At 45.4% G+C, this 26,158-nt stretch overlaps 5 protein-coding genes across 6 annotated transcripts; 3 read left to right on the top strand and 2 right to left on the bottom strand.

Annotated features, from left to right (window-relative positions):
* The first annotated feature begins 22 nt into the window (after positions 1-22).
* Positions 23-1,268, top strand: LOC6730455 (ribonuclease H2 subunit A). The gene has a single exon (XM_002077600.4). It carries the CDS (start codon positions 100-102, stop codon positions 1,141-1,143), a length of 1,044 nt encoding a protein of 347 aa, XP_002077636.1. The 5' UTR covers positions 23-99; the 3' UTR covers positions 1,144-1,268.
* Positions 1,269-1,278: 10 nt separating this feature from the next.
* On the bottom strand, positions 1,279-4,638 carry LOC6730454 (F-box-like/WD repeat-containing protein ebi). Its single transcript, XM_002077599.4, has 3 exons — positions 4,239-4,638; positions 2,975-4,173; positions 1,279-2,896 (listed from the first exon to the last, which is right to left on the bottom strand). Exons 1-3 carry the CDS (start codon positions 4,294-4,296, stop codon positions 2,051-2,053), a joined length of 2,103 nt encoding a protein of 700 aa, XP_002077635.1. The 5' UTR covers positions 4,297-4,638; the 3' UTR covers positions 1,279-2,050.
* Positions 4,639-5,030: 392 nt separating this feature from the next.
* Positions 5,031-11,737, top strand: LOC6730453 (AP-2 complex subunit alpha). Of its 2 annotated transcripts, XM_016179249.3 has the most exons (9): positions 5,031-5,394; positions 6,168-6,426; positions 7,135-7,346; positions 7,553-8,008; positions 8,064-8,653; positions 8,711-9,644; positions 9,698-9,981; positions 10,035-10,239; positions 10,299-11,737. In XM_016179249.3, exons 2-9 carry the CDS (start codon positions 6,363-6,365, stop codon positions 10,374-10,376), a joined length of 2,823 nt encoding a protein of 940 aa, XP_016022915.1. In that variant the 5' UTR covers positions 5,031-5,394; positions 6,168-6,362; the 3' UTR covers positions 10,377-11,737. The 2 variants fall into 2 exon arrangements, with proteins under 2 accessions (XP_016022915.1, XP_039151966.1); XM_039296032.2 differs by lacking the exons at positions 5,031-5,394; positions 6,168-6,426 and adding an exon at positions 6,942-7,056.
* A 57-nt stretch (positions 11,738-11,794) lies between these two features.
* On the bottom strand, positions 11,795-15,506 carry LOC6730452 (DNA-directed RNA polymerase I subunit RPA2). Its single transcript, XM_002077597.4, has 3 exons — positions 15,291-15,506; positions 13,729-15,228; positions 11,795-13,671 (listed from the first exon to the last, which is right to left on the bottom strand). The coding sequence occupies exons 1-3, from the start codon at positions 15,378-15,380 to the stop codon at positions 11,872-11,874; spliced, it is 3,390 nt and encodes a 1,129-aa protein (XP_002077633.1). The 5' UTR covers positions 15,381-15,506; the 3' UTR covers positions 11,795-11,871.
* A 1,966-nt stretch (positions 15,507-17,472) lies between these two features.
* On the top strand, positions 17,473-22,974 carry LOC6730451 (ciliary rootlet coiled-coil protein 2). The gene is made up of 5 exons (XM_002077596.4): positions 17,473-18,660; positions 18,725-18,942; positions 18,995-19,139; positions 19,198-19,818; positions 20,755-22,974. Exons 1-5 carry the CDS (start codon positions 18,004-18,006, stop codon positions 22,837-22,839), a joined length of 3,726 nt encoding a protein of 1,241 aa, XP_002077632.1. The 5' UTR covers positions 17,473-18,003; the 3' UTR covers positions 22,840-22,974.
* The last annotated feature ends 3,184 nt before the right edge of the window (positions 22,975-26,158 follow it).

The raw sequence follows: 26,158 nt of genomic DNA, 5'->3' as shown, positions 1-26,158 counted from the left end.
ATTTTGGTATAATGACGAAAGAGTCACACTGAAACATTATATACACAATTAGTGTGCCCATAGCATTGCTTAAACGTAAACAATAAAAAGCGCGCGAAAATGTCGGACCAAGAAGATTTAGTTGTAAAAAAAGAAAACAAATCTATAGAAAATATTGATGAGAACGACGAAGATCCCGATGATGTAGATTCGAAGGATAGCGGAAAAATAGGCTCCTTGAAGGCCCTGGGTCCATTTATAGCCAGCAAGGAGAACAGCCGCAACACAGTTTACCTCAGCGATGTTCCGGATATCTGCAAGGATAAGCCGTGCATGCTGGGCGTGGACGAAGCAGGGCGTGGTCCCGTCCTGGGACCTATGGTATATGGGATCTCCTACTGTCCACTGGAAAGCAAAAAGGCTTTAGAGGACCTGGGATGCGCCGATTCCAAACAACTAACCGAGGGGAAACGTGATATTATATTTAACGATATCAACACCAAGGAATATGCGACCAGTTGCGTTGGCTGGGCCGTGGAGATCATATCGCCGAACACGATCAGCACCAGCATGTACCGGCGGTCGAAGTGCTCCCTGAACGAAGTTTCCATGGACTCGGCCATGGGCCTAATCCAACAGGCGATCGATGCGGGCGTCAATATTGCCGAGGTTTATGTGGACACGGTGGGTCCGCCGGAGAAGTACCAGGAGAAGTTGCTCAAACGTTTCCCCAACTTTAAAATAACCGTGGCGAAAAAGGCTGACTCCACCTATCCAATAGTCTCTGCTGCTAGTATTTGCGCCAAAGTCACCCGTGATCATGCCCTCAAGGTGTGGAGCTTCCCTGAGGGATTGGTCATTAAGGATAACGAGTTCGGCAGTGGATATCCGGGAGATCCGGTCACAAGGAGATTTCTGACCGAGTACATTGATCTAGTGTTTGGATTTCCACGACTTGTGCGCTTCAGTTGGTCCACCGCGGAAAACGCACTGGCGGACAAGGCCTATGACATGGAGTTCGACGAGCCGGATTCCGAGAAGCCCAAGTACGCCGGCACCAAGCTCACAAAGTTCTTTAAGGGCACAACAAAATCCGGCGAAGTAATTCGCGAGGAGTGCCGATTCTTTAAGCAACGCCATCTGGAAAACGTCATGGAGTTTTAGCAACAAATAAGAATAAAATTAAGTTCAGGAGTATCTATATTTACAAAGAATAAAGTTTAATTCAAGTAATTTAGTATTAAGTTTTTAAAATGCCAAAATACAAACAAAAAATCCCAGACCCATAACGAAAACAGCTTAGTTTTTATCTTTAATGTATTTTTGCTGATGTTCTTGTGTTTCCGCCAATCTCGTGTTCTTAATAATTACGTTCGATTACAGACTACGTGGGACTGCAGTTACACTGTTCTGAATGTATGCGTGAATCGGTCTGATCTGATCTCGTGGCATCCCTTTTTTGGAGGACAACTGTGCGATTGCTGGGGAGGGGAGGGGGTTGGCTGGCATCTTTGATCGATACAATAACAAAATGCAAAGTTATACTAAACGATTTTTGTATAAAAAGGGACGACCTTAGAAACATGGAGCTTATGATTAAGATTAAAATGAGAAGAGTCGCATCTCGCTGATCTGAAGAGAACTACAACCATGTTGAAGCCCCTAAAATCCCAGGTGCATATCGATATTTTGTGACTCGAAACTAAGCGTACGAAATAGACGTGGACAATAGCGGGAGGATCTCATCTCAAAAGGTATACCTTAAACAACTAATTAGAATTTAAAGCAATTACAAATACGATTGCAGGGCGGGATAACTAAGAAAGGAGTTACCTAAGGTCCGGGCTCCAGATCCAATTCGATTTATGTTGGTAGAATTGAAACTGATATTTCACTTCTTTAAAAAATATAGTAAAATGCAATTTTTGAATCAAAAGTAAAAACTTCTCTTTCCATATGAAAGTGAAACACTGCTGATTTCATTTTTACCAAATAATGAGTTGGAAAAGGAGTCTTGACTATTTTAAGCGTTGGCTTAATACACGAAATCCAGTTGTGGCTGCTCCGGCAATCAGAACTTTCGCAGGTCCAAGACGAAAACGCTACCATCGGAGGCACTGGCACCTACTTTAGTGCCCTTGGAGTTCCAGCAGACCTCAAAGATTCCGCCCGTGCCCTTGTAACTGTGCACCAGGTGTCCCGTTTGCGTGCTCCAAATGTGTACGCACTTGTCGAAGCTGCCGGAGGCCAAATGCTTTCCATCCGGACTGAAGGCCACCGAGTAGACTGGCTCCGTGTGCTTGGTGAGCGTGTGGATGCAGCTGCCCCTCTCCACGTCCCAAAGTCTTACCGTGGAATCGAACGAAGCGGATGCGAGGATCAGGTTTGTGTTTGGATTGTTGGTTCCCGGCCCCGTAGGCGACCATTTTATCGTATAGATCTCCTTTGAGTGAGCCTGCAGATCGTGGCAGCAGCGATCTCGGTTCATGCTCCAGATCTTGAGGGTCATGTCATCAGAGCAGGACGCCAGCAGTTGGCCCTGCGGACACCACTTGATTGCATTCACCTCGTTTGTGTGTCCTTTAAAGGTCTTGATGGGTTCATTTACACCCAACCGGCACACATGTATCCGCTGATCCGTACTGCAAGATGCAAAGGCCTGGTTTGTCTGCCAGTCCACATCCAAGGCTGGAGCACTGTGAAAGGCAAATTGCTGGGTGCATTGGCCCGTGGATGCGTCCCAGATGATCGTCGTCTTGTCCACGCCAGCCGAGAGGATGTAGTTTCCACACTTGTTCCACTTCAGAGCAAAGATCGGACCCTTGTGTTGTCCCAAAGTAGATGCAAGTCGACCGTCGGTTTTCCAAATTCGGGCGTAACCATCGTAGCTGCCGGTGGCGAGCAAGGATCCATCGCACTGCAAAAACGAGATTATATTAAGAACGGATCAGAAAGCAAACTTCACAAGGATTAACTGCCAAGATCTTCTACTTACATTCCAGTCCAGAGAGGTGACGTCCTTGTTGCTAGGCACCTCAGCGCCGCCTTTCTGGATGCAGTGGCGCAGCACCAGCTGGTTGGAATTAGTGTTTGCATCGGACATGTCCCATATCCTAGCAGTGCTGTCTCCCGAACCGCTTGCCAGTAAATCCCGGCTGGGATTCCAGGCACAGATAAACACTTCGCTTTCGTGGCCGCGTAATACACGAGCCTTGGATTCCGGTATTTCAATGTTCTCGTCAATGTCCATGGGTACAAGAGCTGCGGGAGTCCCAGCACCTCCGCTGGTAGACGAGGAGATGGTTCCACTGGGAGCAGAGCTTTGAGCATTGGACGAACCAGACTGCACGTTGCTTCCTTGGGCTCCTACGCGAATCGTAACCGCTCCACTGGGCGCCTTGGATCCTGCTGCAGTCGAAGCTCCGCCCGATGCTGCTGCGTCCGGATTGGAGGTTGATACAGTTCCACCAGCGGGCGTCAGCCCGCTTGTAGGTTGTTCTACGCTGCTGGAAGTGCTGCTATTGCCATTTGTGGATGTTGAGGAGGCTGCATCATCGGTACTGGTGGCATTCGCATTGCCTGCATTGCCACTAGATGAGCTTCCCGCTTCATTGGAGTTCTGGGATTTTTTTTGACTTGCCCCAGGTGCTGCCGAATCTCCACCAGCTGGTGTGCTTGTGCTATTAGCTCCTCCAGTACTGGCCTGGTTGCCTCCAGCTCCATTGTTTCCGGCGTATGTGCCGCCAGCATTATTTGCTGCATTTCCACTGGAGTCCACCTCGCTGGCCGACTGATCGGTTGGTGTGCTGGTGCCCGTGGTGCTGCCGGCAGTCTTGTTTCCACCTGCTGAGCCCGCCACTCCGGTACCCGGTTCTATTTTTATCTCTGGCTTAGCATTGTTGTTTTGGTTGCCACCGGCAGGGGCAGAAGAATCCACTGCCCCGGGTTTTCCCGGCTCTGTTTTTACAATGGGCTTGAGGGGCTTCACCTCCGGCATGACAGCGTCTATTAGAGAGAGTCCTTCAATGGGTCGCGCCACCTCGCCGTCCTCGCCTACGCTCCACTCCACTTCAGTATAGAGAAGACCCTTTTGCAGGATGGTGAGCAAGGCGGCCGGTGGAACCAATGCGCCATTGATATTACTTTGCGAGATGTGTGACTCAATGCCAAACACGTAGGCCGAGTGCAGAAAGCCTAGAAAACGAGATTGCATGAGATTAGGGCGGGCTCTTATCTTGCCATTGGAGGGTTTTACTCACCCGACTCCTGCAGGTATCGGTAAACCAGAAAGTTCACCTCGTCGCTGGAAAAACTCATGGCGGAACGCGGTTGGCTCCTTCTCCTACTACTAGCTCACTCCAAAATCCACTCCTATCTCGAATGCCAATTATGTTTTTACGGTGTGAAAATCGGAACTGTGCTGCGTAACACATGCGTCTGCATTCGGCACGGTTATCACTTCGGCGCAAGCCACGGTATCCGGAGCTACTCCTGGTACTTAGATCGATCTGGTGGGTCCTGTGTATTCAATTCTGCCAGTTTGCTACTTGCGGCAAGAGCACTTCACATATTTTTTTCCACAAATAAAACCGAGCAATCGAAAACGCGTTTCTGAAACGCGCAAAAAAATGGCGGAGTAATCTCAAGGTGTGCGCTGCGAGAGGTTGCGCAGCCTTGTATTTTGTGACGTCACAAGTTTTGACAACAAATTAATCAATTTGAATCATATTCTTGTGTTGCACTAAGCTTTACTTTTAAGGATAAAGCATAACTTAATCAGCCATAAAAATATTTTAAAACATATTTTTTGATAATTATGCCTCTGTACATAATGGAGTCAAATAATTGTTTTTTATTTATAAAATCAACTATAATCTATATCAAAAGGCAGATTAGGCTTCTGCTTGTAGTAACTATAAGCAACTAAACTCTATAGCCAAAAGCAACTTAGGACTTTTGCTTGGAGTAAAAGGTAAAATAATTCTTAAAGCGAGTTGTCAGACGGTACCGTCTATCTTCGTCCATCCCTGTGTACCCATCCCTCGATGTAATCATGGTATTCCAACCAAACGCTCTACCGGTCACACCAATCGTTCCACCCGCGCCCGCTAGATGGCTCCACTCTTAGGCAGCGAGAGCGAAGAAAAATCAATAGAAATTTTCATTTTAGTGAATTGCCCTGCGCTTGGTAATAGTTAACAAACAAATTAGCGGCAAATCAGCGAGGCGAAGCGCCAGCGAGTTGGAGTTCCATAAAGTGCAACACGCAGGACCAAACATTCCGCAGCCAACACCCCGGATTCCAATTCCAAGCGAAGCCAACTTCAGGAGTCAGAGATTTCTCTCTCCGCTCCGCAACAGAAATTCCGCAACGCTAACCGATTTTGTCCGCTGCGAGTAAAAAAAATCGGAAAAGTAAGCTCAAAAAAAGAACAGCTAACATACGCCCATTAATGTTTTTGGAGGCTTCTTCGGTGTTTTTTTTTGGTCGAAACGCCCTCGTCATCCAGCGGTGAAAAAAGTGACGTGACATGAAGGCAAAGCAAAGAAAGAAGAGAACCGAAGAGCGCAGTGAAAAACAGAAAATAAAACGAAATGGAAAGCAAAGCAAAAAATATACCACAGAAACAAAAGCCGGTGGTCGTGCAAATCCAAATAATAATGCCCAAGTGCACATCGACTTCGCCAGGCGATAAAAAGTGGGCGAGCGAGGTCACAGAATCTTTATCAACGGGCAAAACGCTGCCAAGTTGAAAATAAATCGGTTGCCAAAAATGCGGGGGTACACTCTACTACCACCCGAAAATGTCAAAGTTCGCCAGCCATTGAGTGCACTGGGCAGAAAATCCATCGCGTAGTCCACTGTTAACCGATTAAAAGTTCTGGCATTTTGTACATATAAATCGTTATCAGCACTTGATGCTCAGTGAAATGAATGGTGCATACATATTTTGTGGCGTTTACGTTATCAAATTTAAAACAGCAATACGGACTTTCAAAATAAGAAGCTGTATCAATGTTGGGATGCACAAGCTTATTCCCAGGCTAAAAACAAATTGTTATCCAAAATACTTTTTGTTTGAATAATATACGTTTGTTAACACAAATACTAAATAAAACGTAATCATAATACTAAGTTTTCCCATTCCCACAACCCACAATAAATAGAGTATCGTTTCCGCTTTCAGGTCCCAAGGAACGGCCGAGATCCAATCGAAGTAAAGATAGCTTTGCAGAACCAGAGCGGAGAGCAACTATATATCTTAGGGTCCGACGTCGAGTTCGAGCGATAAGAACGCCTCGAGACTCGGCCGCCATCCATCGACGATTTTCTTGCGCCCCCAGTTTGCATAAAACCAGCGAAAATTAACAAGCTAACTACCATGGCGCCGGTGCGGGGGGATGGCATGAGAGGCCTGGCCGTCTTTATATCGGATATAAGGAACTGTAAGTGCAGATCATCACAGATCTCTTGGGTAACCAGTATTAAATCCAATTGAGCGGGTCGCAACAAGAGATTTTCCATAGGGGCGGAATCAGCGCCATTTCTTCTTCAATTACCACGAGCAGCGCACTCATAATAACGTGGGGCGGTACAAAAACGCAGGAACAGTAAGCTCTCTGTCAGATGAATTACAAAATATTGGTTTCTTCTTCATTCCAAAGTCAATATTTTGGTAGTCGTTACATTAGAAAGATATAAGATATACGATACAAGATACATATATGGGTAAAACACAGTAAATAGCTATATCAAAGTTAATCGGTTGTCTTATTCATAAATATGGGTGTGCGCAAGAGTCGCGACTGTTTGTCCGACGCTTCACTGTATGATATTATTATCACCTCTCGTTGTTTGCTGTATGCTCGGTTAGTAGTTTCTGGTTTGTGGACAACATATAGGAGAGCAGAGGTTCCGCTGCGGATCGGTGACTGGTACTAATTGACGCCTATGTGAATCGGAGAAAACCCGCGACATGGAGGGAGCTGAAGGGTGTGAAGTCGCCTCTCCGATCGATCAATCGCGGGGCGGAAAAGAAAGCGAAGCTTTCGCAGACGAATCGCTGTTGTTTTACTGTGAATCTCCCTCATATCCGTATTAGACACAAAGTTTTTATACTAATATTCACCCATTTGCCATCCAACCACCCGCAGGTAAAAGCAAAGAGGCGGAAGTCAAACGCATAAACAAGGAGTTGGCCAATATACGGAGCAAATTTAAAGGAGACAAAACCCTCGACGGCTATCAGAAAAAGAAATATGTCTGCAAGCTGTTATTCATATTTCTTCTCGGCCATGACATCGACTTCGGGCACATGGAGGCGGTCAATTTGCTGTCCTCCAACAAATACTCAGAGAAGCAGATTGTGAGTACCCCAAAAAATTGCTTCAATAATCATTTGTTTATTTAACGAGTCGAAATAATTGAACTGAATGCAGACTCTGCTTGTGGGAAAAGGGAATTTCATTCAATTTAACTTAACTTTGTCGTTTTTTGAAGTTTGATAAAAATATTCAAAATTGGTTTTAAAATTTAATGTTACTGATATAATTTTTTTGAACTATGATTTAGGGCTACCTTTTCATCTCAGTGTTGGTGAACACGAACAGCGACCTTATTCGGCTGATCATTCAATCTATAAAGAATGATTTGCAGTCGCGTAATCCTGTGCACGTTAATCTGGCACTACAATGCATTGCCAACATTGGAAGTCGGGATATGGCCGAGTCCTTTTCCAACGAAATACCCAAGTTACTCGTCTCGGGCGACACCATGGACGTGGTGAAGCAGTCGGCGGCGCTATGCCTGCTCCGCCTGTTCCGCTCCTCGCCGGACATCATTCCCGGTGGTGAGTGGACTTCGCGCATTATCCATTTGCTCAATGATCAGCACATGGGAGTGGTCACAGCGGCCACCTCGCTGATCGACGCCTTGGTGAAGCGCAATCCGGACGAGTACAAGGGTTGTGTTAATTTGGCTGTTTCACGCTTATCCCGGATCGTAACAGCCAGCTACACGGATCTTCAGGTAAGATTTAATGCATTTTTATGGTTTAAAACTTCTAATTACTTCTCGTATGCAGGATTATACATATTACTTTGTACCGGCTCCATGGCTATCGGTGAAACTTCTGCGATTGCTGCAAAACTACAATCCGGTCACCGAAGAGGCCGGCGTACGGGCTCGCTTGAATGAAACTTTGGAGACGATTTTGAACAAGGCGCAAGAGCCGCCAAAGAGTAAGAAGGTGCAGCACTCTAACGCAAAGAACGCCGTGCTCTTCGAGGCCATCAACCTGATCATTCACAGCGACAGCGAGCCAAACCTTTTAGTGCGCGCTTGCAACCAGTTGGGACAGTTCCTCAGCAATCGGGAAACCAACTTGCGCTATCTGGCTCTGGAGTCCATGTGCCACCTGGCCACTTCGGAGTTCTCGCACGAGGAGGTGAAGAAGCACCAGGAGGTGGTCATTCTGTCAATGAAAATGGAGAAGGACGTATCCGTGCGCCAAATGGCGGTGGATCTTTTGTATGCCATGTGTGATCGTGGTAATGCCGAGGAAATTGTTCAGGAGATGCTCAACTATCTGGAGACGGCCGACTACTCTATTCGCGAGGAAATGGTGCTCAAGGTGGCAATTCTTGCCGAGAAGTACGCCACGGATTATACCTGGTAAGAGTTCTCTTTCTTACCTTTATATATTCTTTATGACATCCGCTATTTTAACAGGTATGTGGACGTTATCCTCAATCTAATTCGCATTGCTGGCGACTACGTGTCTGAGGAAGTATGGTACCGCGTAATTCAGATTGTGATCAATCGCGAGGAGGTTCAAGGCTATGCCGCAAAGACTGTTTTTGAGGCGCTACAGGCTCCTGCCTGCCACGAAAACATGGTTAAAGTGGGCGGCTACATCTTGGGAGAGTTTGGCAACTTAATCGCCGGAGATTCCCGCTCAGCCCCACTGGTACAATTTAAGCTGCTGCACTCAAAGTACCACTTGTGCTCGCCGATGACCCGGGCCCTTCTTCTGTCCACGTATATTAAATTTATCAACCTCTTTCCGGAAATTCGTACCAATATCCAGGATGTGTTCCGCCAGCACAGCAATCTTCGATCCGCAGATGCGGAACTGCAGCAGCGAGCTAGCGAATATCTGCAGCTTAGCATAGTGGCATCGACAGACGTTTTGGCCACCGTCCTTGAGGAGATGCCATCGTTCCCAGAACGCGAGAGCTCAATTTTAGCAGTGCTAAAGAAAAAGAAGCCCGGCAGGGTGCCGGAGAATGAAATTCGCGAGTCGAAGAGCCCGGCACCCCTGACTTCTGCAGCGCAGAACAACGCCCTTGTGAACAATTCACATAGCAAGCTGAATAACAGCAACGCAAATACGGATCTGCTTGGATTAAGCACTCCGCCATCGAATAATATTGGTAGTGGTAGCAATAGCAACAGTACGCTCATTGATGTTTTGGGCGACATGTACGGCAGCAATAGTAACAACAACTCAAGTGCCGTGTACAACACCAAGAAGTTTTTGTTCAAGAACAATGGTGTTTTGTTCGAGAACGAAATGCTGCAGATCGGTGTGAAGAGCGAGTTCCGCCAGAATCTTGGACGATTAGGCCTTTTCTACGGCAACAAGACACAGGTTCCCCTGACGGTAAGTAAATTAGTTTCTGAAATATTTCAGCCATTAAATTGCTTTCTTCTCAGAACTTTAATCCTGTGCTGCAATGGTCTGCCGAGGATGCGCTTAAGCTGAACGTGCAGATGAAGGTGGTGGAGCCGACCCTGGAGGCCGGCGCGCAGATCCAACAACTGTTAACCGCGGAGTGCATCGAGGATTACGCCGATGCGCCAACAATCGAGATCAGTTTCCGCTACAACGGCACCCAGCAGAAGTTCAGCATTAAACTGCCATTGAGCGTTAACAAATTCTTTGAGCCTACCGAAATGAATGCTGAATCATTCTTTGCACGATGGAAGAACCTTAGCGGGTATTTAATAAGGTGTCTTTTGATAATATTCAATATTAATTGTGCATTTGTAGTGAGCAACAACGGTCACAGAAAGTGTTCAAGGCTGCCCAGCCACTGGATTTGCCCGGAGCCCGCAACAAGCTTATGGGCTTTGGCATGCAACTGCTGGACCAAGTGGATCCCAATCCAGACAATATGGTCTGCGCGGGCATCATTCATACGCAATCGCAACAGGTGGGCTGCCTGATGCGATTGGAGCCGAACAAGCAGGCTCAGGTGAGTAATCTATTGTTAGATACTTGGAACATTATGCCTATTTCTCAAATTATCAACAGATGTTCCGACTGACAGTTCGGGCAAGCAAGGAGACCGTAACTCGGGAAATCTGCGACCTGTTGACGGATCAATTCTAAGCCACAACAATCATGGACGGGGGGATAGAGACGGAGCTGCGAAGCCATGGAGCCACGGCAACCACTTTACAATGCACAATCCCAATTACCTAGAGAAATATCAAAGCATACAAGGCCCTAGAACTGTACGCGTTTAGTTATGCCAGGCACACTCCTACACTCTTCTTAAGTACCTTTCATCTTCTCCACCAGCGAGTTGATTTACCCACTGTCCTGTTAATTTGAATATTATGTTTGTAAACCTACTCTTACTTTAACCATTTTCCAATTTCATGTTCCCAAACTTCTTTGTAAATGTTAAGCTCAAAAAGTTCATAGTAGAGAAACGCAAGAACATAATTAGATTATGTTTATATGTATGACAAATTATATATTGTTGCATCATTTTGAGGCAGTAGCAATTGGATATTATATACCTATATACAGATCTACATACATTCATACAAACCACATACATATACCTAGTATATACGTCGTTGTAATAAAAACAGAAATCAATATAAAACAAAAGAGAAAAGCTTGCAAAGGAATTATTAAGATGCCTGCAAATGACAAGTATGCAAATCGTTATCTAAATATTTATACATATATTGATTATTGCAATTGCATCTAAATGAAATTCATGTTTAATGTTTTTGATTGTGAAAAACCGAAGGAGAGCCGCAAGAGCAGAAATCTCATTAAATAATAGACAAATAATTAGAAACGGATCCCCAAAAAACTCCTTGATTAATCACTGTTGAGCAACTTAAAATTTATAAACGATAGGAAATATTTCCCTATTGGAGGAAACGAAGCAAAACATTCAGAATATTATTATACTTATAGCAGAATTTTTTGATTGATTCTGGGTAATATTACGTTTCGTTTGTGTACCATAGATAAACTGAGAGGGGCTACTACATGTTGTGCCGCTTCCTGAAGAGAAAGCGATCATTGTAGCACCAAGTATTAACTTATCTGAAGCAGCAGCAGTAGCCGCCAGCCATAAATCTGCTAATAACTCTCTTCAAATGCGAGACGGCTGCCGATGAAGAACAAAGAATTGTAAACTAAAATATACACTATATAGATACTGATACTGAAAACCGATAATGGAAACTGACATCAAATACTTATTACCATTAAAATCTCGATCCTTTCGTAAAAACCAATGTGCATGACAGCTGGAAATTTAGGCATTTCCAAAGTGCAATAGTTAAATGTTACAAAATTCCACACAAATTCCATTTAACACTCACAGACAAAAAAAAAGCAACTGCAAGAGCATGAAAACCAAGCCACAACTACATATAGCAAGTGCAGGAATTTAACTGTAAACGTAAACAAATATGTATTTAAATAAATATAAATTGAAACCATTTGAAAGGTGTTTAGAACGTTTCCACGAACTGGATATAAACACTTGGCAAGCACACTTGTATTTAACGTATTTATCTTTATTACGATTAGCGAACGGGTTAACATAGGACCTAACAATAATTTTAGATTTAAATCAAATTTCATTTAACTTAAACCTCGCATTAATGTTGACCGAACTCAATTCGGTAACCAGATACTTGAAAGAGAATGGTATCTCGATCATGGATACGGAACTGTTATCCCCACACAAGCGACACGTATCTGGCTGGGAAGAGAGTCCTCCCGTCTCATTTCGCTTAACAATGCGTTGCAGAGGCGCCAGAATAGAGCCGCACTTGTGGCACACCAGGGTGTGCGTCTTATCGGAGTTGTGGAACAAGCGATCCTGCAGCAGGAAAGCGGCACCGTGGGAGATCAAAGCATCCCGTTCCATCTCACCGAATCTGACGCCTCCACCGCGTTTTCTGCCCTTAATGGGCTGATGGGTCCGAGCTTCCACCGCTCCCGTAGATCTTACTTGCCACTTGTCAAACACCATGTGCCGAAGACGCTGGTAATGCACCACTCCAAAAAATATGTCAGCAGTCATCTCTCGGCCATCTACGCCGGAATACAGCCTCTCCGTTCCGTAGTAATTATAACCCCCAGCCTCTAACATTTTGCCAAAATAGTCAATAGCTGTATTCTCTTCGGAGAAGCGAAAAGGAGTGGCATCGTAAACATTTCCGTGGATTGCAGCCCCCTTTCCCGCCATCGTTTCTATCATCATGGCGATTGTCATTCGGGAGGGGAAGCCGTGGGGATTGAACACAATGTCTGGGATCAAACCCGATTCCGTAAATGGTAAGTCCTCTGCAGGATATTTTTGTGAGCAAATTCCTTTCTGACCAGCTCTTGATGCAAACTTGTCTCCAATAGTGGCAGGTCGTGGAACACGCAGAGTGATGGCCACCGTTTTTTTGGGCGACAAATCGAAGCTTCCCAACTGCCGGATGCTCTCTACTATGCAATCCTCCTTTTCATCCATTTTCACAACTTTATAGGTGGCGACCTCTCCGTCAAAATAGCAGTACAGGGGCGAACCATAGCTCAATTTGGAGCCCGGATGTGGAAGACCATCCGTGTCAAGATGTTTTATTAACTCCGGCATGTGTGGATGCCTTGCGAAGTAACTGCTCTTCTTGTCCAGCGTTAAAAACTTCGTTTTGTAGATACTTCCATAGGCGAATCCTCGTTCATAAGCAGCCTTGTTGATGATCATAGCATCTTCCATATCATAGCCCGTGTAGGAAATGACAGCTACAATAGCATTTGTGCCCATTGCGAAGTCATCCAGCTGAATGTTGTCGTAGTGTACTGGTCGGAAGAGAGGAGTCCCTGGCGTCTGGAGGCGGTATAACTTGTTGGCCGCTTGCTTAGGCCAATTCAAGCATGGCGTTCCCATCGTTTGCTTTCCCATCTGACACTGGTACATATTACGTGGCGATTGATTGTAGTCCGGCATGGGTATCAAGTTGGCCAAATTGCTCATGAAGTGGGTCTTAGCCAACTCCAAATGAGTGGTGAAATCAGGATACATTTCCTTTGCATCGATGGCGATCTCCATGTAAAGCTGTTCCAGAGTTCCGATGTACTCCACCCTCTTCCACTTTAGGTTCCAAACGGGTCTCATCATCCTGGCAGGACCCGTTGCAAGGTAAAGCCCTGGAAACTGACCGTTCTTCTTGAAGGGTATAAAGCCGATTTCCATCATCTGGGGGAGGGTGCCGAATATCTTCCCGTAGCGCAATTCGTCAACTATTTTGTCGGCTTCTGATTGATGAATGTGACCCAAGTGTTTGCCATCTAGAAAGACGACGTAAAGTTTTTCGCCCAAATATCTGCGGCTTGACAAAGGCATCATGCCCATATCTATAAGATGCTTTGGAATGGCCTGAAAAAAAGTAATTGGTTAAAATTTCTTTTGAAGTCTACCATTTGCTGTACCCACCTTCACCAACTTGGGATCGGGACGCATCGAAATCTCGCAAGTTAGAGTCAAATGATTTAACAGCCCGCACGGTGTGCCATCAGGAGTGTGCACTGGGCAAATGAAACCCCAGGCATCCGGGAGCAGTTGTCGAGCCTCAGTGGTTCTCATCGTTGTAAAGTAGGAACCACGGTGGATGGCGCGAAAGTGGGACATGTAACGCATCCTGTTAATGTTCTCCGCCATAATGACTAATCCGCTATTTTGCATTAATCCCAGGCCAGTGCGACTCGCAATATTGCCAGTGGCTAAAAACGACTCTATGGCCCGACCAACTCCTCCCGCTTGTCGCATGCACTGCGTCATCACAGCGCTTGTAACTAGAGCATCAGGCGAAGTCAGTTTTTTTTGAAGGCAACGTCGGACTTGCGAGACCCAGGATTCGACTCGCTCACTTAGGTATTTCTGATAGAGATGGCCTGGCAAAAGCACTTCCTGCATCATAGCTGAGTCGACGTTCTCCACTTTGTACTTGCCCTGTGCGCATTGGAAAAGTTTCTGAATCATAAACACAATCAACTGGAACTTATCCTCATAGTTATCCAGGTGAATCATTACTCGCTCCCTGAGGATAAAGTCTGTGACATCCTCATCCGGTTGCCATTCCGGAACTTCTGGGAAGCGGGCACGGAACAGATTGCCAATGAAGCTCTTGCACTGGGCGTGCGTATAGACGTTTTCATTTTGAACTTCCCTCAACATGCTTTGCACGCAAGACACATAGTACTGGTCGGACTCGTAGCCTTGCACCAATCTGTTGTATATCTCCTCATCTGTATAATCCATCAGGCACTTGAGGATCAGGCAAACTGGTACGTATGACAGTCTCTTGACGTGAGAAAACATAAACTTTGCAGTTCCATTGTTTAAATAATGTACTACATTGCTCAGGGATGATTCGTCCTCACGGACCGTTTGCACTAACATACCCAGATCGCTAAAATTCTGTCCACGATCCTTCCAGGAAGAACGTTTGACACAGATGGGATGGTTCCTCCGGGTCATGATCAACATACGTACAATCTTCTCATTTCCTCGGATCACAAAGATGCCACCCCACTCGCTGTCGTGCTCTCCATGTTTTACCATTTCTTCCGGAGTAGCCTGTCCCAGATTGCAGGCTTTGGAGCGCAACATGATGGGAACTTCCCCGAGGTCCATGTTTATCGGAGTCTTTTCCACTCCATTGACACTCCACCCCAATCGGACCGAGCACATTCCCGAGTAGGAGACATGGAGCTGCCTGGAGTCCGTGGGGTAAATCTCTCGGGTGCGCACATCAATCACATCTTGCGGCACCTTTGGCTTCGCTATCCATATGGATTCTACTTTCATTGAAATCTTTTCGCCGGCAGGACTCAGCCAGTGGTTAGGGATCATGTGTTTGGCCGAGTAATCCAGTCCCACGGTCAGCATCTCGTCGAAGGAATCCACATGAGGAGCTCCCAAATTGGCCAGATGCTAGCCATAGAGGGAAATTTATTAGCACTACACCTGGCTGTAGGTACAAGTTTGATATTTACCCTGCTAAGTTTTTTGGGTATCTGCTTAAACTCCGGGCGGGAATTGGTCAGCACTGGAATGGTCTTCATTTGTTGCATCTCCTCCAGCATGTTGTATGTATTTTTCTTTTAGAATGCCGACCAAAAATAATAAGAAACCTATTGCCTTCCTTCGCACGTGTTGTTTGGGATCGAACCGTTTTGAATGCGAACCAGTCAGTGGTGAGGCAGTCGCAAAGAACTAGTTCATATATTATGTCGGGAAGTTATATGAATATAATAAGAATATATATGATTTGGATACAATTTTTTTCGGTAAATAAAGAACCATCAGTAAAAATTTGTATTTAGATTAATTAAACACACTAAAACAACCTTATAGTTCGGTGAATTATCGTATGGTTCCGATTCATGTTCAGCTTATCTTTAAATAACAGGGCTGCCAACCGAATGCAAGGAACAGCTGATTAGTGCGCGCTTGATAAGCCTGATAACCCAATTTTGAATTGTACCCAAGTCGTATAAAGGCAAATATAATTTATTTGCAACGTCTGACATATTGTGCACATACGCCAACAAGCATTTAGCATTTGCAAAGATATCCGGCTTGTAGGACACAACTCCTGCGGAAATGAGACTTTGCCACAGGATGCAAGGATGTGCCAACGTGTTGCTCTTGCTAATGAAGTTGTTGCATTGTTGTGAGCCACATATGTATGTGGCGTATTTATGCACATATGTATGTACATATTAATCTGAAGCTCCCTCCCCAAAATACGCTATATAAAGCTTCTAAGCACCAGTTTTGTTGAACACTTAAGCTTCAACCCCACTGACTGGCACATTTATGTCTATGAATGGACTGCGAGAATACGACAATTTTCCTAACATTATATTTTGCCTAAATATATTAAATGGACTGTTTGTCGGAACATCAAGGAAATATAATCAATTCCAGATGGTTCAGCAGCTAATGAAAAAGGAAAGAACCCCAATCTGAACGCAGTCACTCCGGTTTATTATTCCATTATAATGAACACAATGGATTTTCTTGCAACTTATTTTGGGCAGAGCGTCCTTGATGCCTGGTTCTCGTATCCTTGATACTTTCAACTTTCGCTGCACATTTGCCTGTGTGCAATCTCTGCGAAAGCTGAGGGCGTTCCTGGGGCACAACTTTTGCCTGGCGCTTCAAGTTTTTAGCAGAATTTTTTCCCTTTTGAGTCGCTACAAACAACAGAGAAACCTAGAACTAAGGGGCAGAGCGAGGCACCATGGCAAATTGCATTGTTGATTTTCATTTTCAAGCCTGGCGACACTTTGCCAAATGTGTGCGCCATCCTTCCCTCCTTCCTTCCTCGGAAAACCCTTCACCGCCCTTGGTTTGGAGTCGTTGCTGCGTGTTTCCCACTTTTCAAATGCGCGCACTGGAGGAAAAAAACAGGAAGTTGGCGTGGCCAGTGCAAAAATCAGCTAGCAAATGGATTTTCATTTGAAACTTTCGCGCGAAAGAAATCCATTGGGTTGGGGGTGAGCGGGATACTCTACGCCACCATCACAAATTGGTTAATAAAGGTCCAGAGATTTATTCTCTTTAACGAAGTGATAATGGTCAAAGGATGTGGGTCAGACAGGGGTGCGCTAAGAGAAGTTTGTGAAAGTGTATGAATTGAAAAATGAATAGGATTGTGCAGTATTTCACCTTAAAAATGTGTTCATACTCAACCAGAGCTTTTACCTAATGCTAAAACTGAGAGCAATGCAAATTGTTTTGTATAAAGTTCCTGATGTTAGGAAACATCGTCTTCAAAACAGTGCAGATCATTCACCTAGTAAGTGTTGCGGATCTATCCCTGGCAGCTCTTGACAACTGGTCTTGATCTTTATTTCTTGACAGGCGATGTGGCAAGAGTTTTGTTTTGTTTTACCCCTTAGTCATAATTAAAATGACGCTTGTGTATAATTTTAGACTGATTCATGTGACACGTTCTTCTAATTAAAATGTGCATAGAGCTAAGAAGAACAATTAGGAATGTGAAGGGAAGAATCCTGAGAAGACTCTCAGACATGTTGCCCTCAACATAAAAAGAATCTCTAATGCTCAAAAACAAAGCATTTTATGTTGGGAGTGCCGCCAAGAGAAGCCAAATTCGTTTGAAAGCACGAGAGATCGTTGTGGGTTAAAAATAGCAGAATCTATTCGATGTTTTCTCAGTTTTTCCCGAGCTGGCCAACCGAAAAGTTGCATTCGACCGTCGAACGGATAGAAATTAGAACCCGAAAATTTTCCAACGTCACGTATACATATAGAACTTTATCATATGTATACTAGATATTTAGTTTAGTTACGTTTCTCCTTTTCCGTATCTTTCGAAGTTCATTGCGCAAGTGAATGTTTTTTATCGAAATCGGGACATTATTCTTTCTCGAACATCCTTAGTTGAAAAGTGAAAGTCAATAGATAATTGCGAAATCTGCAAACTCGTGTGTGATCGTCGCACACAAATATAGTCACCGATTTTCCCCTGCTGGTATTGGTGCCATATCAATTGGTGGCGATCTGTAGATCGGTGGATACTTGGGCTTTCTTTGTGCCGACAAAGAGTTTTTCTCTAGAAGAAAAGTCGCATTAAAGCGAATCGTAAAATTAACGCTCGCCAGGCGAATCTGCATTGGTAAACAGATCAACACAACCGCATACCACAGCTCGTTCGTCTTTGTTCTGTTGGTGAAGATGGGAAATGCCGAGTCCACACAGTCTGCTGATGATACGCAGATGCAGGTGCAGCAGTCCACTGATGACGAGCCCTGGTGGAACAACATCGAGCACGAGGATCTGATTCTGGAACAGGCCCCCCAAGCCACAACCCAAAAAGAAGCTGAGGAGGTACTTCCCGAAAATAGAGTGAAATATCGTGAAAATCAAGTTGCAATTGAAATGGAGGACAAAGGAGATGAGTCCCCTCAACGAGAACAGACGCTCGAAGAGTTCAGAGAAGAGCTTCGTCAGAAAAAAGAGGTTCGCCAAAATGCTGTGCAGGGCCTGAGGGATGAAATTGCTAGTCTTAAAGAACAATTGGCCCAAGAAAAATTTGAGAATCAACGTCTTAGAAAAGATACGTCTGCAGAGGGTCAAGCCGATACTCAGCACGGCCATTCGAATAGTAGCAGTAAGCCTGATGCAGATCCAGATGATGAGAATCCCAGTTCCAGGAGCCGCCATGCCAATATCGAACTGGCCAATGCCCAGTTGGCTTTGCAGCAGGCACAGGCCGAGAATTTGTCATTGCGTGGAGAAGTGGAAGTGGTTCAACGCCAGGTAGGAACCCTGAAGGAGGTCATCTCCTGCTGCAAGCAGATGCTGAGTGTCAAGGAGGAACAGTGTGCTCAGGTGAGCTAGTAATGCAGGTCGTCCAGAAATCAAGTTCCGTACTAAATAAATGGTTTACTACTAGCTCAAGATGAAGCTGACTGAAATTGAAAACTCATTTAGTGAGCGCGAAATGAAGATTATGTCGAACAATCTTCGCCAGGAGTACGAGCGCCAACTGGTGAATATCCGCCAGTTAAGGCAACTTTATGAAGAGCGACAAAGAGTGGCTGCTGCGGAGTACGAGAATCTCCAGCGCCTAATCTCGATCAAGAGAGATGAACTTACGGCCGAGCAGGAAAAGTAAGCAAATTTCTATCTCTAAACAAAACTTTACTGAACTTTATTCTTGTAGAAATAAAAGCTTGGAGGACCGCCATCACAGCCTTCTCAAAGAGGTGGAGATGGCCAATGAGGAGCTGGCGAAGCTCCGAGAGGAGTGCAGCGAGCACAAGTTTGAGAAGCGTCTGCTCAGTGAGCAAGTGGGTGCAGTTAACATGGTGAGTGCAACCTATATAGAATCCTTTGTATGTAATATCCTTTCATATCTTTTCCCAGCTCTTCAGCCAGCTAATCATGGGGTTCAATGGCAAGAGCAACATGAACATCGATCGCGTCAATCGAATGCTGGAGGAAAACCGCCACCTCCTCAATCAAATGACCCAGGCGGAGGGAAACTGCAGCGACGGTGCAACTCTGCCCAAGTTGCTCTTCGACCTCGTGGAGCAAGCTACTGGTCATGGGGATTCCGCCGAGGAATCAGATAAAAGTCGCAGCGCCACACCCACACCCACACCCACAGCCACTCCCACAAAGGAGGACACCACGGACGGTTGTCAACCGGGAGAAGCCGTCGAAAAATGCCGGAAGGGGAGCTCGCGCTCGGGCTCGTGCTCTGGTGTGGATGCCACTGCGGCTTCGTTAAAAAGCCATGAGCCCGAAATTATGGGAAAAGTTGCCTCGGCCCAAGAAATTATTGGCAACTTGCCAAAAGTTTGGAAAGTGTTGATGGAGCTCTTGAGCCACCACAAAATCGAGCGCGTGCAGTTTGAGGAGCTGCCATCCTCGAGTGCGGCCTCTCCTTCCTCATCCGCAACCAACGCTTCTGGCAAGGACGAGGGCGAGTCCCACCGCAAGCCACCGGAGCTTAGCGTCAGCAAAACCTACATCAAACTAAAGGTGAGCCCAAGCTGCCAAGTTTCACTTACTGCACTGCAAAAAACAAAACCAAAATCGGTTTTTACTACCATATTAGGTTAATTTTGCCTTAGTTAGGAGTAACCTTCATTTTTATTTTTGAACAAACTTGCAGAAGTAATAATAGAAAACGTGTATTATGTATTTAAGTAATGAAAAGGAACGAATTTTTGTCGCAGATCCTCCAACGGTCCCCTCCTTCTTTCAAGTGCTGCGGACAATCAGGCTTGTTAGTTGTCGTATCCGGTTTGCTGATGAAGTGCAGCCCGCCAGAATCGCACCCATCCGCCTCCGAGACTCCCCCGTCATGGAGTTCTGTCTGTGGCTGTTGCAAAGTTTTGCATTATTCACTTAAGCGCTTTCTTTAGTCTAGTGCCGAGCGAGCGGCCGAGCACGAGCAGCTTCATTATTGCTGACATCCTGCCGAGCGTCGATGTAGAAAGGAAGTGGAGGAGCATCGAGCAAAGTGGGTGGGTCCTTGGGGCCAAGGCCGTGGCAGTCGAGTCCGTTGTCGTGCACATAATTGAATTTATCGGTCAGTTGCCGTTGGTACCGAACATGTTGCACTTAGCTACCCTTGAATAGCGGCTATTTCTACTTCGTTTTCGTTCTGGTCAGGTATTTTTTTAATGTCAGGGATAATTCAGAAAAATATTTGGTCTTCATACCTATTCACATTCATCCATGATAATCCACAGGGAAAATAAAGTATTGTGTTCTTTTTAAACTAAAGCTAGCTAATGGTAGGGTATCTATTATTTTTGTTAATTTTTTGAGCCCATTGTTATTTTGGCTTAAACTCTAATTGGTGGAAAAGTTTGACCATCTCGCGATAGAGCACTTTAGAAGTTTTCACTTCAGGCCGGCCAAGCCCTTGCTTAAGTACCGTCAAAAAACCAATACCTTTCTTTATTTCAGGACCTTATTCTGGAGAAGAAGTCGCTGGTGAAGGAGACAACCCGACTAAAAACCCTTAACAGCCATCTGGACTACCGCCTCAACCAACAGGAGAAGCGGCTGAGCGGTGTGAGCTTGGAGCTAACCAAAACCTGGCACCTAGTGGGCAAGATGCAGCGCCAGCATCGCCAACTGCACACACAGGAGCAGATCCTGCGCTATCAGTTGCAGCAGAAGCGGCGTCTCTTGAGCGAACTAAAGGATGAGCTAGAGTACTGCCGCAGGAAATGGGCCTTGGCCAGGGCTAAGAACGACGAGAGCCAGGAGCAGTGTGACGAGTGGCGAAGGGAATTCGCCAGGAGAAAATTAGAGGATGCAAATCACTCGGCTGAGAGTGGTTACAGCGATTCGGGTCCCCAATCGGATGAGGAGCGGGATCTGGGTACCGTGGATACTGTAGAAGCACCCCCTTCATCGGGCACTTGTCGCCGGAAGCTTCTCAGGGATCAATTCGAGCATACGCGCAAAATTAAGCGGATGCAAAGCACGTCCCCCGGGCGTCAGGGTTTCGAAGGCGAGGAAGCTGAGGCTGATAATATCGTTCTTCGCTGGAACAGTGCTCCACCTACTTGCGGCTGGAGGGATGCATCTGAAGAAGGAGATGAAGTTGACGAGCCAGAGGAGGAAGGAGCCCATGGTCTTCTGCCTAAGTCGCTACACAGCTCCAGAAGCAGACAAAGAAGTGTGGAAGCGTCAAGTGAAACAGCAGGCACAGCCAGTCGCATCCAGAAGCTTGAGGAGCAGTGCAAGAACCTTATTCAGCAAGTCTTAGAAACCTCTGGAAATCGGGAGCGCCTTGAGATTCAGTTGTGCCAGTTCCACGATGACATCGCTCCCGCGCAACATGCTGTGCCCTTGGAGGAATTCATAAACAGGAAGCGCATGGAGCGAATGACCAGGGCCAGTTCAGCACCAGCCACCGGAAGCCTTACACCGCGAGAGGAAGAGTACACAAGGAAACGATCGGAGCGGTTGGGACGCCTCGAGGAGGAGTCGCGCCAACTGATGTCAAGGATTAGGCGCACTGCAGATCGAGGCCACTACCTTAAAAAATCTTTGGACAGGATTAGAAGAGCACCAAGCAGAGAGGCGAGCTTCGAAAGTAACACAGAGGAGGAAGCAATCCCGCCATCGAAAAGTGAATCCTGTCCAGCTACATCTCCTCTCACCGCTGAGGAAGAGGAATACACATCCAGAAGGGCAGCGAGGATTCAGCGTATGGAGCGTGAAAGTCGACAGTTAATAGCGCAGCTCTCAAGAAATTCTGAGCGCGGTGAAAACTTTGCTACCAAGTTGGATACCTTACATGAACAGTACGGCCCAAATCCTCAGCTGGATCAAGCACGAAGCTCCGCTAGCGTGTCGCAGACTTTAGAGCAACGATTGGAGGACATTGAAAGGGTATCGGCCAATAGAGCCGAACGTCTCCGTATTCTGGAGCTTCAAGGAAACGAATTAATCGCCCGTTTGAGCTCCACCTCCGAAAGGGGCACAGCCATGATCAACAGGATTGCGGAAAGAGAAGCTACTCGGCGTCAGGAAGCAGAACTGGTGGAACAAACTGTTCCGTCCGAAGAAGCCACCAGCTCCGAAGCCAGCACTAGGATTGTCCGTCATCCCGAGGAGGAGGTCGAGGGAGCAGCTTGTTGTGTAACGGTCACCACCACTGCTAGTCAGCTAGCAATAAAACTACAATCCACGGGAGCCATCCCCAAGACTACGACGAGGCATGGCATACCACAATCCAAGTTGTGTGCTGCCACTCGACAGGATGATGCGGTCAAGAAGCGATCCACTGGAAGGGAAGCTGTCCAGGCGGAAGCCCCCGAAACTCTTGAGGACATGGTGCAGAGACTTAGGGCACTGCCGTTTCCAGAAAAAACTCAGGAAAAGGATTCAGAGGAGCCTCAAAATCAAGATGATACATTGGAAATAGGAGGTACCCCACAAAATAAAGTTGAGGGTGAAAATACCGAAGTTCAGGAATCCGGTCAACCTACAACGGAGCAACTAGACGAGGAGAAACACATGAATAGCGAGCACTGAAAGCTGTTCACTAGATGTAACAACGACTACAATAGCCTGCTGATAAAACTTCAAGGACCAGTGAAAAACACATACTGCTATTGATAGTTCAAATATTTTACCGTAAATAAAGATATTTTTTTGGTGTCCATATAAGCTAAAAAACATTTGTGATTTTGTTGACTTCAAGTCTATATAATAACATCGTATCACTAATCACTAAAAAAGTCCTCTGCGTCGGCTCTCCATATCATCTCGCTAAGGATCGGACACAGACTGGCTCCTCTTACTGGAGAAGTTTTGTGCTCCCTTAGCCACGCATGCAGCCATGACATTGCACGGAATACGGAATACGAAACAAGAGGAACACGGAGCATGGAGACCGCGACTGACATGTGGGTGGGCGATAGAAGGGGTGAAATGGGGATAGCAAGGACGTGGCCATTGGGTGGCAATGGGCGGCGCATTATCTCTGCATATGAAGTAAAAATGCCAGCGTCCGCTAACAAGTTGGCGACATCGTCATCGCCATCCGACTCCGACTGGGACTCCTCCATATCCCCGACAAGGCTGCTTTATGCAAATTCCTTTCCTCCTCAACTCAAGGCGTGTAAACAGCAATTGTTGGGTGGCTGGGGTAGTAGGTGGCGCAGTCTGGACGGGCGACTCTGTTCAGGCATAAAGACAACATCGCCTCATATGCTTTTAAAGCGAACAGAGATTGTACATTAACTTATCCGCTGTCTTCCGCCCAACAGCAAACTGTCAACAGAAGGAAGTTCTCAATCCGCCTCCCCAGATGAAATGATGTGCAAGGGTCTGTTGGCTAACAGAAATCTGTTGTGTGTTCACTCGACTGGCTACCCCTCGTATAAATGAACACTTCCAGTCGTTATGTTAGGGTTTCCAACAATGAGTGGTTCTATTACCGAAGCTGTTAAGGTATATATATGGAGTTAACAGACGTTTGGTGGGGCACTTCCCCGCTTCAGCTGACCTAGTTCTATTGAAATGTTGAAGCGTAACAAGTTCGATGGGGTAAAGTAACAGAGAAACGCCAGGTAAAATTGGTTCACATATGAACAGTAATGTGGGGTTTACAGCTGGATCCTGTTAAGGACTTGCAACCTGCATGAAACCCCTTAAAATAGCATACTTTACAGCGTATAAGAGGAAAGGCAAAGCTGGCGCCATCTGCCGGACTTACCAACAACTTACATTTAAGGCCTTGAGCTTTTTTGAGCTTCCAGACATCTTTAATAAACTCTGTAAGGAGTCGGCCTAATTAGATGGAACTGAATTTCAGGTCCCATTCATGTACTAATTGTTATGGGGCCCGACCTCGCCCCCTCAAAAAAGGGAGCACCCTCTGGGGCTAAAAATGTATACAAATTGTTGCACCGTTAACTGCTCTGTCGGTTTCTGGCCCAAAATCATCTGTGGACTGCTGGCCTGCAACTGGAAACGTCAAATTAATAAAGTGCCGGACGTACCACAAGCTGTGAAAAAGCAATCTTTGTCTGCATGCCAGGCCTCTAGAGTGTTTTTCCAGCTTGTTAGTCCACCTCAAGTCCACTCCCATTCCGATCCACTCCCTGTTCGTAGGGTTTGGTGAGCCTTTCAAGATTTATGCAGTTCGCGCGGATGTCGGAGATCCGAGGAAGCGCCGCTCCGTTCCGAAAATCGGGTAAGAAACAAAGGGAATGCACCAGAAGTACACTCAAAGGAAAGTCTAGTGTCGATCCTAGGAAGAATAGATGGAGCATAATTGCTACTTCCCAATATTTAAAATTTCATAAAGCTGACCTCAAGATTTCTGACAATTATTAAATATTTGCTTGATGAAATAAACTTAAAAAAATTCCAAATATAATGCAATGATATAATAATTACCCTTATTCGAACATTTTTTTAAGTGCTAAACTGAAGGTAATCTAATTTATTAAAAGTGCAGCCTCTGGCCGAAAGAAAAAAGGAAAGAGATCGAGAGCACGTCTCGTTTTGGTTTTGATTTACGCTTAAATAAATTAAAATATCATAAAAAGGAAATTAAAATTCATTCGCACAACAAAGCCGGAGTCCGACTCCCGACCCCGAGTCGGTTTCGAGTCTCGACTGGGGGCTCTTAGCTAATTTCTGAACAAGTAAAAATACAAATAAATATTTTAATGTGTGATTTACGACAATGGCTCGCACAGGGGGTCGACTTGGCCACTTCGGTGTTGGCTTAAGCCCCAACTCCAACTCCGACTCCAACTTCAATTTCAAGCTGGCGTTCTTGTGTTGGTGGCGTCTTGGGCTGCTTTTTGATTGGATTTCTGCGCTTCTGGCGTTCGTGTGGAGTGCCAAGCCCGATTTCAAGCCCGAGTCCCACATTGAAATACAATTTAAGCGCCTTTAATGAACTGACGTGAAACATATCGATAGAGTACAAAGGGTTATGATAGGGTATTCGACTTTGGATGATGTGATACCCAAGTTTTAATGCCGTTTATATATTTATCCAAATACCGCGAACAAATATTTAAAAACATTAGGAATTTGCGAATTATTTTTTTGACTTTTTAAATAATTGTTACTGTCACATTCAGTAAGATATATTTAACGATCAATTCGCATTAAATCGAATCGAGCTGGGCTTCTTTAATGGCCAAAGATCAATTTCAGATTTATGCGAGTACCCAAAGTATCTTAAGATTTTGCATATAAAAACAAGACTGGCTCGTAAAGTATCGAAAGGGGGTAGCCCGTAAATGGCCTGCAATTAATTAAAAAACCATTGACATTCATAAAAAGTAAATTGTGGCAACAGCGAGCGGAAGCAACCATAATGTCCCACTATTTTAAAATTCATCAAACAATTTTTGAAGCACACACTTACCGAGCTCCGGTTTCCTTCGGTTTTCTCCACCTAAGAGTGTAAGGCGATGAGTATTTCTTAACAGGCTACGACGAAGCGAATCGATCCCCGTATTGATCGAAAACACCTGCCAGGTACTGAGTGCTTGAGGTAGAGAGGAGAGCGTGATTCTTTTATTTCCTTAAACCAATGGTCTGCAAAAAAATTAAAATAAATCTAAAAAGGAAATGTGACAGAAATTGATTGTGGATAAAATTGTTTTATTTTGGTGCGGTCATCAGCTGTAAGTTAGTTTTAAGCAACTGATAACACAAAGTAACATTCTCTATCACTATTTTGATGATTTTAAAAATTTAATTTTTTTTTAAATTTTCATCAAAATTGTCGAAAAATGTGGAAAAATTAAATTTCCTAGTTGTAACTGTCACTCGGCTAGCAAGTTTTCGGTGAGTTCAACGAGGTACGCCGTTCCACTTTCGG

Source organism: Drosophila simulans, chromosome 2L (genome assembly GCF_016746395.2).
Source record: "Drosophila simulans strain w501 chromosome 2L, Prin_Dsim_3.1, whole genome shotgun sequence".
Classification (NCBI taxonomy): Eukaryota; Metazoa; Arthropoda; class Insecta; order Diptera; family Drosophilidae; genus Drosophila; species Drosophila simulans.
Note: the sequence above shows the minus strand (reverse complement) of the source record. Positions and strands in the feature narration are given on the sequence as shown.